The 14,803-nt window shown below is 37.2% G+C and overlaps 1 protein-coding gene across 5 annotated transcripts in view; it reads right to left on the bottom strand.

The window, feature by feature from the left end:
- Positions 1-14,803, bottom strand: part of CDKAL1 (CDKAL1 threonylcarbamoyladenosine tRNA methylthiotransferase) — a 316,095-nt gene that overhangs the window by 233,551 nt on the left and 67,741 nt on the right. For all 5 annotated transcript variants that reach the window (XR_015794055.1, XM_088130858.1, XM_088130855.1 and 2 more), the window contains exon 5: positions 12,231-12,315. Coding sequence is in view for 4 of the 5 variants with exons in the window: in XM_088130858.1 (XP_087986984.1) it covers positions 12,231-12,315 (85 nt within the window). In the remaining variant the exon portion in view is untranslated. The remainder of the gene's footprint in view (positions 1-12,230; positions 12,316-14,803) is intronic.

The raw sequence follows: 14,803 nt of genomic DNA, 5'->3' as shown, positions 1-14,803 counted from the left end.
CTTTATGAAGTTTGGAAAGTGGATTTCTTTTACGAAATTACATTTTAAGAGGCAGTGGGTAATGTTTCCACTGTATGTCAAGAAACCAGCCCCTACAAATATGCAATAATGAATCAGGTTTTATGTCATTAGTGGTTTATTTTTGTGTCTGCAATTGGGGGGGGGGGGACCCTCTTGATGAGATAAGGCTTTCTGCCAAAGAAATGATAACAGTTACATTTTTAAAAGAAAACCTTTTTTTCACATTAGTGATACAGTACAGTTCAGAGGACAAAGAAAAGCAGTATTTATACCACCACCACCACTTAAGAAAAGTACCAGAAAATAGTCCACATAGCTGTCCCTGTAAATGGTCTATCTCCTTTTTAGAAACTGAATGAGGATTCTCCAGTCTTACTGTCAATAATTTCATGAGTGTCCCATTATGTACTGAGTTTAGGAGAAGTACTTCTGCTCAGGCCAGAACTGTACAGAATGTAAGAGAGGACATCGTAGCATGCACTGAAAACATATAGGGACATTGTTGAACTGAAAAGAAAGGAAAGGCCAAATGCCTGGTCTATATTATCTAAGAATAAAGTTATTGTTATAATATACATTCACAGCTCTTATCATAGGCACTGAAAACACAAACCTAAAGGTAATATAGCTTGTGCTTGCGAGGACTGGTTCTCACATTGATAAGAAGCCTAGTAACAGCTACCAAAACTATAAGCAGATGCAGGCTTCTCAGCCTTCACAAGAGTGGCAGGCATTTATCCACTGTAAGACCATGAGAAAATGTTAGTTTTGCCAACATAAACTGTCTATATCTTGGTGCCTTACCGGAAAGTAAAGTAATTGATGGCATTATTGTGTTGAAATCTTAAGCTTCCTTCTAATAAATATTACTAATCAGAATTCTGAGAGACTTATTTTAGGGATAAAAGGATTCCTGTCCAGATTACTAGGAGGAAAGTTTGGCAGAGCTTTCCAAAGATCTCATGAAGGTCCAACTTTCAACCAGAATTCAATTCAACAAATTGGTGGCAAATTTAATCTGGACCAATCAGAATGTCACCAGAGGTTTAGACTGACATAGTGTCATAGCACAAAATAAAATAAAGATTATGGAATTATTTTATATTTATTCAGATTAACATGCTTTTGGCTACATAAAAATAAATTAAAATCACAATTTCAATAGGGTAGAACAAAAAATGGCAAAGACAGTTTTAAATCAAAATAAGCATGTTAGAATGAATTAGAACAAAACACTGAAATAATAAACTTTAAGAGCAACTGTAATAAAACTACCATCTATAAAAGCCTGAAAGATCTGGATATAAACCACCTCACTCCAGAATACCAAGGATTTCTGGTCCATTTTCAAAAATAATCAATGAATAAAGCATCGTTTTCTAAATGGGAGATTACGAATGCATGGATCACTAATCTAGGTTCTCTTAGGGTCCTCCAAAGATGAATCAATCAGCATCCCCCGTATGTTAAAGGCAAATGGGGGCAACCAGCAAGCTTAAGAAGTCTTCACAGAAGCTGCCCCCAATTTTGCTTTTTCCATTTGAATTATCCTGCAAATCAAGCTCTGAATTAGTTTTTCTTGTTTTATCTAGAGAGAAGTAAATATACAGTACTGAAAACGTTCATTTGCGTAAGCAGTTTATTGTGTTCTGAATGTTTCTAAATTGATACTTCAAGAATTTATATTAATACAGCAGGTAGTTCTGCCTACTTAACAACTGTGCATCAGGAACAGTCCTGATGAAGCCTTTGAACCCTTGGACAGAATTCCCACTTTTATTTGATGAAAAAAACACCTTCAGCATATATCGTATATAAGATATTTGAAGATATAGCTCATAGCTGTAAGTTTGTAAGCCGTCTGTCTAGGGTTTGGGAAGGGACAGGGGTTATATCCTGGTGGATATGTATTGTGAATAATACAAAATAAAATTGACTCATATTTATGCATTTTTTTCCTCTGAAAACCAAATGATTTTTCAACTTCAGCATTTTGTCTGTGCTTCATATACAAAGCATAATTTATTACTAAGCAGTTGAAGACTGTCAGACTAAGAACTCTGAATATTCAGAGGAAAATAAATAACTATTAAATAAAATATATTTATTTAAGAAAAGGGAACCAATCCAGGCATGTAAAATAAATTCAGGTATATAAAAAGATGAGAAGACTCTTGAGCTAGGTCAGAAATGTTTTGTGTTTTAAGCCAAGGCTTAATATCTAGTTAAAAAGAAGTCCATAGATTTTACCAAGATCCACTAAGAAAACAGAATCCACTAAGAAAACAGAATCCTTCTGCTCTCTTTAGCTAGAGAGAAATGTGAGCAGAGAAACAGTGATTTAACATCCACAAGTCACTGAAGGCTACTTCAGTAATATAATCTAGCATGATTTCAGACCCACATGAGACAGAATGAGTCAACATTTTTATATGATTATTGTTGGTCGCACAGTCAGCCAGATGTTTAGACTGGATTTGGTATTTTTATCCACCTATCGAGTCCTTCCCAAGGACCTGCGATGGGCAGATGTTGTTGTTAAAGGTATTGTCACAGGATATAAGCTGTTCCAAGTAAAGCTGCCTCTTGCAATTAACTGATGGTGATTTTGTCAATGCCAATAGTGTTCAAGTGGTGCCCCAGATGTTTTGGGATTGTGCCCAAGATGCCTATTACTATTGGTATTTTCCTTCCTTTCTTTTGCCATACTTGTTCTACTTCTATTTGCAGGTCTTTATATTTTGCGATTTTCTCCAATTCTTTCTCTTCTATTCTGCTGTCTACAGGTATTGCAATGTCCACTACCCAGACTTTTTTGTCTTTCTTATCAACAATAGTTAAGTCAGGGGTGTATATGTGGCAGGTGCTTGTCTGTTTGAATTCTAAAGTCCTAGAACACTTTAGCTTCTTCATTTTATACTACTTTGTCTATTTTGTGGTTTCACCAGTTCTTGCTTGCAGGCAAATGGTATTTCTTGCAGATATTCCAATGTACCATTGTTGCTACTTTGTCATGCCTTTGTTTGTAGTCAGTCTGTGCGATCTTCTTGAAGCAGATAACTAGGTGGTCCACTGTTTCTTCAATTTTTTGCAGAGGCGGCATTTGCTGTCTGTTGCTATCTTCTCTATTCTGGGTTTGTATGCATTTGTTCTTAAGACTTGGTCTTGTGCAGCGAATTAGCCCCTCTGTCTCTTTCTTCAACTTTCTTCCTCTTAGCCATTGCCAGGTCTTGTTGTTATCTGCTTTGCCTGCTAGTTTTTTTGTGTACTGGCCATGTATCACTTCGCCTAGCCATGTCTCTTTTCTATTCTTCATTTGGTCTTTCTTGTAGGCCAGTTTGGTCTCTTCGGTATTCAATAAGCCTTCATGGTGTACTAGTTTCAGTGCATCTTCTTCACTATCCTTCAGATATTCTTTCAACACCCTTTTTTCTTCTTAAACTGTCTGGTGTACTTGCAACATTCCACACCTACCTACGCTCCTTGGTAAGTAGAATCTGTCAAGTCACTGCATGGATAAAAGGCATGATTTATTGTCATTATTTTTCTGGCCTTTCTATCCAGGGCTTTTAGTTCAGCTTGAGTCCAGTCCACTATTCCAGCTGTGTATCTAATGACTGGAATTGCCCAAGTGTTAATTGTCTTGATAGTATTTCCTCCACTGAGTTTGGACTTTAAGATCTTCTTCACTCTCATGGTGTCAATATTGTTGACAGATGAATCAATGCAATGGCAAACAGTAGTGGTGATAGTGAGTCTTCTTGATATTAACCTCTCCCAGTCTATCACCACTGACCAGCAACTGTGTCGTCCATTGTGCCACTGATCTTTGCACAAAGCTTTGATGTTTCTACTGACTCCTGTTATTTCCAGGCACCTGATTATCCAGTCATGGCAGAGAGTTGAATGCCTTCTTGTAATCAATCCAAGTTACATTCAAGTTGGTCTTCCTTCTCTTAGAGTTTTTCAAAATTGTCAATTAGGAGCTGATCTTTTGTCCTTCTGCTGTTTGGGTGGTTTCCTTTCTGTTCAGATGAAAAGAACTTGTTTTCAACTAGATGCTGATGGACTGCTTCAGCTACTACACTATTTAGCAATTTGAAAGTTGTTGGCAAACAGGTAATTGGCCTGTAGTTGCCTGGTGCTGCCCTTTTTGCTAGATCTTTCATTATCAGGTAGGTATTTGACAGATGTTAACCAATCTTCAATTTCACCTCCTCGCAGTATGTTGTTAAACTGCTTGGCAATGAGTGGGTGCAAAGCAGTCAGATGTTTCAACCAAAAAACATGCAGTTCATCTTCATCTGGTGCTGACCTATTCTTGATCTTCCTTGCCCTTTTCTCCACCATTTCTGCTGTTATTACAAGTTCTTTCATTTCAGCTTCTTTTTATTCTATCTACTCTGTTTATCAAAGCTACATTCTTGTATTTCTTTGGCTTGTCCCATAGCTGCGGCGAGAACTGCACTGTTTCTTCTTTGTCAGGTTTGGCTGGTTCATTGCAGTCTCTCCATAGATGAATTGGTAGAAATGTTCTGATTTCACTGAAATTGGAGATTCTGCCTGTAGTGTGCAATTCGAGCTTCGTATCTGCTGATCTTCTTGGCTATGACTGTTATTTGCTGCTTTATTATTTCCAGTGCTTTCTTGATCTTCCTTGTTTCTAGGTGATATTTCTTGATCAGGTATTCTTTGGTCTTCTTGTCTTCAGCTTCTTTCCTTTCATCAGTTCTAGCTTGCTTGCATCTGACCTTAACATGCTGATCTTATTTTCCAGCCTGATCTTCTATTTTAGTGGTGCACTGTTTGGCTTTTTTTTCTTGTTTGTTGATTTTGCATCCAAGGTATTCAGTTATAAATGCAGCCATACTGTGCATCACTTGGTTTGTTTCTTGCGGTGAGCTGGTGCTTATATTTGATATTACAGTATTGGCATCTTTCAATACTTGTGCTGTTTCTTTGTAACAAGCTTCAATGCAGGCAACCTTATTCTGTTGTTTTTGTGCTGTTCTAGATGCTCAGTTATTCTTTGTTTCAATTCCTTGTGTTCTTTAGTTAGAGGGCTTTCTTATTATTTATTAATAATAATAATAATAATAATTATTATTATTATTATTATTATCAAAATGTATATTCCTCCCAACTCCCAGTGGCTCTTGTTTAATGAGTTTCAATTAACAATAAAGTACCTGACATACAGATAGTCCCCAGTTGAAGAACAAGTTCTGTTCCCAAGGTCTGTCCTTACGTCAAATTTGTATGTAAGTCGGAAAGTTACAAATATGTGTAACTTATTACACAATAAGTAGTATTGTGTAATTGACTTGAACAATTGTGTATTTAAGTCAAATTTTGCTACAATAGGCTCCATTCTTAATTATGGGTCTGTAAACTGGGCGTCCCTAACCTGGGGACTATCTGTACATCAAAAAATGAAATGGGACAAGGATACGTGTTTTTAAAACATAATCAGCCAAGTATCTAATTTTACCAGCATAAATGATATCAATATATCTAATGATACCAACACAAGTGAAATGCATACTGATCATGTACACTCCAGTGAGCTGGACAGTTTAGACTACTTTCATTCTTCCACAGATTTCACATTCAAGAGAGAAATTCAAAAATCTGTAGAAGGCAATAAAGATTTTAACTGTAACAACAAATTTCATCTGGTGAAGAAATACATACTGTAAGAATTTACTGAACAAAATCACAGCCTACCAGAGATTGTAAAAGCTACTCACGTGGGTAAGAAACGTCTGGGCAAATGTTTACAAATGACTCACATTTCAGCTAGTAATGTTTTTATGAACTAGTGGTAGCACCTGGCCAGCCTTGGCCAATCTCAAAAAAACAAAAAGGTTAACCACCCACCACCCTTTGACCACTTTTTGCTATCATTTTTAACTTCTAAAAGTTTGCCTTTCCAACTTTTGTTGCAACTTCCAACTTCACAAGAGAGACTCATAAGAATCTGGAAACAGCTTACCTGATTCAGTTGCAAATTCATTTTACATGGGAAGCCACAGACAATTCAGATAACTTTAAAAGCATTTAGTAAGGAAGACTATCTTATTGACCTTTCCAGGATAATTTTTTTTTTTTAACATGCCTTGCTTTGAGATGTAGTGATTTTTTAACACTGGTCCTCAGGAAGTTGATTTGTTAGATATGGTCCAAATATTTGGAGTGCACAAATTTAGATTCCAGGGTCAGGTGTGGCTTTCCAAGACTTGGATAAAGCGCACAGAGAACTCCACAACTGGTTACTAAATTTTAATTTCTAATGTGATGAAACAGGAAAATTATTAATATGTGATGTGAGTGTAATAATCTTAATTATATTTAATTTTAATTAAAGGTAAGTGTAAATGAAATTCAATCCAGTTTAGTTTTTATTCTGAGGCAATTTGGCTTTGGTCATCAGCACACTATTCAAAGGAGATGTGTAGCTTTTGACAGAGAAACAAATTAGCAGCAGCATGTTCAACAAGCACAAATTTGCATACCTATTAGTTACTGGGCCAGCCATCTTTCTTGGACTGTTCAGATTGTGTAATCTGAGACTCACCCTCTTACCAATATGTCTTGCAATCATCTGCAGAAAGAGAGTCTAAATATTTATATATATAAAAATATAAATATTTATGAGACAAATTAGAATTGAATCCAAATTAGGATTCCAGTGCACAAGACTATTCATCCAGAACACGGGATATTCTCTTCTCTGACTGCACTGTCCTTTCCATTATAGATGGACAACTTTTAGTAAAGAAAAAGAAGTATCAAGAAATCCCAGATGGTGGATTCCAGATAATTTGGAGTCATCCAACTCTTTCAGTTTGAGCAGAAGATCTATTTGTGAGCATATTCAGTCTTATCTACAGACCTCAATCAAGCCTTCTTTAGAGATACAGTTCCAGTGGGAAAGTTGTCTAGGTAGACATAAATATTCTATTACTAGAGCTGATCTGCAATGAGTAATGTTCAACAAAGAGAGAGAAAGGGGCCACAAAACAAGGAATGATAATGCTGATGACTGGTGTGGGTCTTCCGGGCTGTGTGGCCGTGTTCTGGAAGTTTTATTTCCTAACGTTTCGCCAGCACCTGTGACCGGCATCTTCAGAGTGCAGGAGCACAGACAGGAGCAGTTCTCTCTGTGCCCTGGGCATCACCCTGGGCACAGAGAGAACTGCTCCTGTCTGTGCTCCTGCACTCTGAAGATGCCGGTCACAGGTGCTGGCGAAACGTTAGGAAACAAAACTTCTAGAACACGGCCACACAGCCCGGAAGACCCACACCAGTCATCGTATGCTGGCCGTGAAAGCCTTCGACAATACAATGATAATGCTGTTTGTTGAAAGAAAGCCAAAGAAGCTTTCTGTGGGATGATCTGATCATTACATGTAATTACATCTCTGTTGGATCTAATGACGCTATGTAATTGCTTAGACTACTCTCCATGGTTATGGATGACAAAATGTTCATATGAAAGCCCCAGTGTACATGTTTGTTTAAATGCTTGAGGTTGAAAATGAATGTTGCTCATCTTAGAAATATGGAAAATTGTGAAATATCACCAGTATCCTACAAATCAAAGGGAACCAGCTCTATTGCTTAAAAGGTAGTAGATGTCCTCTTCCAGCAACTATTTCTTCACTGGAGTATGAAAGACAAATAATCCGTCCTAAGGCTGATTTCCAACTAGTAGCCAGTTCCTCTAAAATATCTAAAATTTAGACCCAATTTATGTTTTCTCAGACACAGAAAACTCTGACTCAGGTACAATCTGGGAAGAATTTCACAACACACATGATCAGAAATATGTATTTCCTAAATAGCATCCCACAATCACAAATACTGTTTTCTTTATTCAAGGATAATGGAGACCTCAAGACTATAACCTTTTTAGAGTCATAAGGTAATTCCTGTGATTAGAAAGTGTGGCTTTCAAAAGTAAATAGACAGAAAGGTAATACTAGTTAGTACTGCAAATTTTATATATATATATGTATTTTTTTTTAATATGATCTCATTATCAAGCTTATGTTTTTACTGAATTTCAAAAAAAACTGTCATGATTTTAAAGTTTTATTTAAAATATGATTATCCTACCATTCTACCATATACACTTAAGGTAGCTCACATATAAATAGTGTAGAACCAGAAAATAATAATAATAACAACAAAAAACAATGTCAAGATATGACATCAAAATCATTTTTACAGGCAGTTGATTATAATATTCAAATTCTGAAAAAAAGTAATAAAGGTGGGTTGGCACAAACAATAAAAGTAGAATATGAAATAGATCTCTTTTACAAAGGCATTTCAAAGACAAGGTAATGTAAGATTCATCACTGAATTAATCTTCAACATTAGAGGTCTGAAAGAAGGAGCCTAATCATGACTTGATCTGACTGAATAATCAGGTTGATGAAGAAAGACATCAGACAGAATATACTTAAGTCACTGAAAGCTTTATAGGACAAAAACAACACTCTGAGTTGTGTTTTGAAATATACTGGAAGCCCCTGCAGATGTTTTAGTACAGACAAAATATCTCCTCTGAAATCACAACAAATAGGCCATTAGATAATTCTGTGGAGAAAAATATTTCAGTCTTAATTAAAATCAGATTCAGTTATATTTTGGACATAAAAAGGCACTCAGATGACTGAGAACACTTTATTTTCATCACTCTGCTTCAATGCATGTGCCTACTATTGTTAAAAATTACCACTTGTAACAGCTGGAACCAAGCTAGTAATTCTGTTACCATGATAATTGGCTAGCCAATCCATTATTATTGCCTAACAACATATTAACGGCGGGTGTTTAGGAAACTAGGTTTTTCTTGGCAAGAAAAGCATTAAGTTTCTGCCAGGCTGCCAGTGCTTCAATCTAAAGTAGGCACACAACGTAAGGGAAAGAAGGAATCACGGACTATTCGTGTTCTGGCCCCACCTTCTGCTTTATTCTTCAGAGTACACCAGCTGCTTAACTAGAATTAAAATACAGCTCATGTTCGCTCTCAATAGAAGCCCATCTGCACACTGCACTAATCATCTGATTGCATAAAGTCCATTTGACTGTTTACCTAACAAGCAAGACTTTTAAGTTTATACTAGACACACTACTGAAATGAGGTTTCTACCTATTATTACTAACTGCTGATAATCAAAACACCAGCAGCTTTCTATTAGAATCATAATATGTCGTTGCATAGGGCAAAAGGAAGCTGTACTTAAAAAAAATCAGTACTGAAACAATTATGTGGAAAGTGTAGCACAAAGTTCACTATTAAATAACATTTGGGTAATTACAGGTCATTATATTAGTTTACCTGGAAACCATTATTGTGGCTTTTTTAAAAGAAAAGGTGAAGTCTCCTTCAAGTAAAGATGACTCCTGGGGACTTTCCAGACATATCCATACAGTTTTCTACACAACAGTGTAGAAGTATAATTGCCTTCTTCTAGAGTTCCCCCCCCCCCAATTTTCTAGTTTAGCCTAGAGCCCTGGGAATTGTCAGTGGTCTCCAGTTAACTTAACCAGGTCCTACTTGTCTTAATTTTTCAAGATTAAGCAAGGTTTATTAGGTGCTGCTACTTCACCAGATGTGGCTGTTATTACTACAGCTGAGGTATGACTCCACAAACCCATCCCAAAAGTGATGAAGATAAAAGAAGGAAGCTATCAGAATGTCAAGTTAGAGAACTAAAAAGCATTGTATTCCTAGTAAGGCATAGGTTATGGAAGTAAAGAACTCCAAGCTGCTAGTTCTCTGCCTCACCAGGAATTCCACTTCTGGGTTTAAGATCGCCTTACTGGTCATACCAAGGAAAACCATTCCTGGTTTCAGAAGCTTTTCATTGTGGCCATCTACCCACACTCTGCCTCTCAGGGATCTCTGGTGCACAGTGTGATGGCTCATGACAAAAGTGTTTTATCAAACGTAATCCTGTGTCTAACTCGGTATATGTGTATATGTATTAAACTGTTTATACATTTGATGTGATACAGTAGAGACTAGCACCTAGCCTAACTTAACTCATCCTGTTGCTAAGAAATAAATACAGACTAGGAGCTGAGCTTGGGTTCAGGAAAAGAGAGAGAGATGAACTTATAATACTGTGTCCTTTAAAACATTCAAATGAAATAGGAGAGAATAAAAGCAAAAAGGCCAATGCCTATAGTTCATACTCTTAAAAGAAGTTGCAAAATGAACATGAAGATACTCATACACAAGCAGAGTAAGCCAGTTCTTCAAGGCCTGTTTAAAGAACAGCAGGGTTGGGGCTACTTAAACCTCATAATTATTCCAGAGAGCAGGCACGATGACAGACAAAGCAAGTTTCCCAGGAACTAACAGATAATACTACTTTAAAGATGGGATCTGGACTATGCTCACTGTGTTGATCTTACCAGTTGGGCAGAAACAATGGGAGAAAGGCAGTCTGTTAGATGACTAGGCCCTATGCCATGAAAGGGCTTTAAAGGTAACAACCAGCACCATGAACAGTATGCAGAAGCTTACTGGTAACCAGAGCAGCTCACATAGCATGGGTATACCGAAGCATGTTCACGCCACCACATTCTGGGCCAACTGCAGTTTCTGATGGATCTTCAAGGGCAGTCCCTTATAGAGTACATTGCAACAGTCCACTAGCTACTATAGCATGAGTAATTGTGAGAAGGAACTCCCAGTCCAGGAAAGGACTTCGTTGGTATACTAAATGAATTTGAGTAGAGACCTTCCTGGCCACAGCTGCCATCTGTTTTATGAACCCAGGAGAACCTCCAATTTGCACACTAGTTCTGTCTGGTGAAATATAACCCCATTTAAAATTAAAGGTGGAAAATCTATGATACCAGAAGAACCAGACACTGACAGCCACTCAGTCTTGTCAAGTTTATGCCTGTTCCTCCCAATCCAGATCCAAACCACCTCCAGGCACTGTGACAAGATCTCAATGACATCATTTGGTTGTCCTGGGGTCAAGATTTATAACTGGGTATTTAGAAGTTCTCCTGGGCTTGCAGCTCCTGCCGGAACAGCACACGGAAGCAGTGGCCAGAAGAACCTTTGGCCAGCTTGGTTGGATCTACCAATTGCACCTGGATCAAAGGTACTGAAGACAGTGACTCTTGGCTTTGTCATTTCTCAGTTAGAATAGTGCAATTTGCTGTAACTGGCAATACCACTCAAGAAAACACAGAAGCTGTATTTGGCACAGACCACAGCTGCTTGCCTAATGACCAGCTCAAACTGGTTCAACAGAATAATACTTTTTTTTCTTTTTTTTTTTGAGAGCTGCACTGATTGCTGGTAGGTTTCCAAGCCCAATTTAAGTTGCTGGATGTTATCTATAAAGCTCTCTATGGCTTGGGCCCTCATTACCTATTTTCCTCAGGTAATAAGGCCACAATCTGGCCAGGAGAGGATGCTGTAGGTACCCATCCTTGGAGAGACTGGGGTTGGGGACCTAGAAAATAGCATTTGCAGTAGCAGCCCCCTCACTAAAACAATTTACCTCCTGAGGACTTATTAGTCTCCAGTACTTTATCTTTCAGGAAACAGATATAAAACATTATCTTCCATAGGGCTTTTGGAAAGTGATATTTAATAGATGACAGCAGCAGATTTTTCAATATTGTAATGATTATAACATTTATGGATTCTATCCATGTTTTTAATGGAACTGTTGTAAGCTGCCTAGAGTGGCTTCAATATACAAATAACTGTAATTAATTAAAGTCAATATAATTACTCTTCAGGAATGTATTTAATAATGTTCCCATGCTGTCTCATTAGTAATTACAAGCTGGTAACAGTTTTTTTGGAATTTCTGGGGCCACATCCAAGACTTTCAGGGGCCACAATTCATCCTGGGGATTCAGGCTGTACAATTTGGCTTCAACTGGTCACTTTCTGGAATCTTCAACTTGGAGATTGTTCTAAGCATTTTGGAAAACAACTGTGATGCTTGTGTAGTAAACCAAGTTATAAACAAAACTTACAAGGATTTTCTTAAAGACAACAACTGTATAGCTTCCACACTTCAATCCAATTGCCACTGAATTATACCAGTCTTCTGTCTTGTCCATTCTCCCATGAACAACAAAAGACATTCTTCAAGGAAAGATTTCTCAATCATCTCTACTAATTCAAGAGTGTATATCAAAGGATAACAACTTACTTAATTGAGTTTCGAAAATGGTCTTCAGCAGGGCTTTTTACTGTACAACTGTTCAACAGCCAGAGGTCTGCTTCTGCTGCATTTTCTGAAATATAAATATACATTATGTATTCAGAATTTATTCTGTTTGACATCACACAGAAGAAATTGGAATCTGACACTTTACCAAAGGAGTGCAGTTTGCATATCAATATGAATATGTGACAACACTGAAGTGATTCAATAAATATGATTCAAAATTAACAAAAACAGGTTTAAATACCATGGGGAAAGAAATCACATAAACTACCTAAAATCATAATTTGAACATTGATCTGAATCAGTGACAGTGTTTCATCAACAGTTCTTCACTTACTTGTGAAGATCATGTAGAGATTACTATTTTTTCCAGCAAACTGCAACCCTTCATCTTCCACTGACATAGTGCAGGTAACATTGATTGCTCTGTTTCTAGTGAGAGCTAAGAGGTACATTGAGAGACCATGGGCTTTTTCTGTTTTGTACAGCCAGATAACCTGCGCTGAATTCAGTTCTTGGTGACTGCCGCACCCGTGCAGCTTCCTTGGCAGAGTTACACAAGTGCTTTGTCATTACCATCTTCCAGGATATTTTTTTTGACTTCCCAGTCTAGGCAACCTTAGAATTCCCAGATGGTGCAGATACTAACCAGGCCCAATCTTGCTTAGCTTTCAAGATTCACCAAGAACAGCTAGGCGCTGCCATCTGCTGTGGCTTTCCTGCGTGTGTTTAAATAGGCACCAGTGAAGAGTATATGACACCACTGGTCAGCAACCTCCTCTCACAGCTAGACTGTTCACATGCCTCCATAGCCTGTTTTGCTCTTTCCAAAGCTGCATGCCAATGTGGATGGGGACCAAAACTACGTACACTTTTCATTCCCACATCATGAAAACATTTTTCCAAGCCTAACTTGCAAAAGCCAAGGAGGGGAAGCCGTATCCCAGTTAGGGACTCCAGGCCTGTCAAGCATCAGCTTTATAATTTACCAGGTATTTAAAAAAATTAGCTCATTTTTGGTAGTTGTTTCTAAAACAAAGATGGGCCTTGTCCTTAGTTAGCTGTCAGTCATATCAGGGGAAAACATGTATAAGATAAATCGATGACAATAGTTTTTAAATTATTATTTACGAACAAAAATGTAGGCTTTGCTGTAATGGCATATAAACAAATACAAATGTGTGATGAACAGTCACACGCAAGCCTTTAAAATATTCAGAAGAATTTAACCCTAATCAATACTGATGGTAGATTTATTATAACAGCTGAAGTGAGGCCATGGCGAGCAAGCAAATACTCTTACATATTAGCATCAAGCTATCACATTAATGTATGCCACTTTCAGGGGAAAAAAACCCCTGCCAATTCAAGATATATTCAGTTCAGTATCTTTTACAGCCTTCCACAACCTGGCCTTTCAAGATGTTTTGGAAATGCAACTCCCAAACCCCTAACCAGCTGGGCCAGTGGGTCATATAAAATTAAGTTGTATGCTGCATTGTAAAAGGTATTCCTTACAGAGTACTTATTTTGCCCAGAAAATGGGCAAAATGCAACCAAGGTATATACTTCTCCCTAGATTGTTGGTATATGTGCCTAATTCCCACTTCAAAAGAAACATGCATTATTCTACAAAGCATAAGTCTGCATAATGATATGGTGTATATATTATTAAAATAACTGAATGTAAATAATTATTCTCTTACCCTTCTATGCCTTTTATTAATGCTATCATAGTCAACAAAATAAAAAAAATAACAAACATTTCTAAGAGCAATAAAAAGACAGAGTTAAAATTTCACTCTGGGTCTCACCAATTAAACCAGCTGAAGAAAAGGCACAAATATTGTTTTGCAGTCTTTTTGAGCATACTTTTTACATGGATGGCAACACATTACAGCAGTTACAGAAACTGTGTAGTGTTTTTTTAAAAAATAACTTACCATAGTCAAATGTAAGTATTTAAACACTAAACTGTAATCCCAACTCTGCACCTAAATTAGCATCCCGCTTTGTCTAATATTTCCGGAATTCAAAAGCAGTTAGAAATTTGCATAAAAGAAAACTGTTGTTAATGTAAAGTATAATGCCACATGGAGTAAATATCTGTAGGAGTTGGGTGCACAAATGTTTTTTAAAACAGTAGTTATATAGTGGAAATACTTTAAAGAACAATGTGTTTAAATTGGGGGCAGCAAACATTTGCAGCCCAGGGTCTATTTATTTATTTATAATCTACAGCCTAGCAGAGCATGTAGTCTTCCTATAGTCTGTCAGGCTCTTGAAGAGGGTAGGGTCAGACTTTGTGTTTTAAAATAATCTGAAAGGTTTCTCTGATTGTATCTTAACTTTAATTTTTAATGTTAACATGTGTTAGCCTTAACACGTTTAAGTACTCCTTATTTTATTAGAAAATAAAAACCAGCAGCAATCTGGAGGTGCTCCAGAAGCCACAAGAAGAAGGCTGGGTTGCACAGTCCTTGTTGGCGTGGAATTCACATGTCTTGCATTTTAAAGATTAGAATGAGAAGTTTAGTTGCTCATAAGTATGCCTG

The sequence above is a fragment of the Python bivittatus genome, unplaced genomic scaffold (assembly GCF_059951505.1).
Source record: "Python bivittatus isolate LINGU-HERP-01145 unplaced genomic scaffold, Pbiv_v1 ctg000840_np1212, whole genome shotgun sequence".
Classification (NCBI taxonomy): Eukaryota; Metazoa; Chordata; class Lepidosauria; order Squamata; family Pythonidae; genus Python; species Python bivittatus.
The sequence above is the reverse complement of the archived record's forward strand: the minus strand, read 5'-3'. Positions and strand labels throughout refer to the sequence as shown.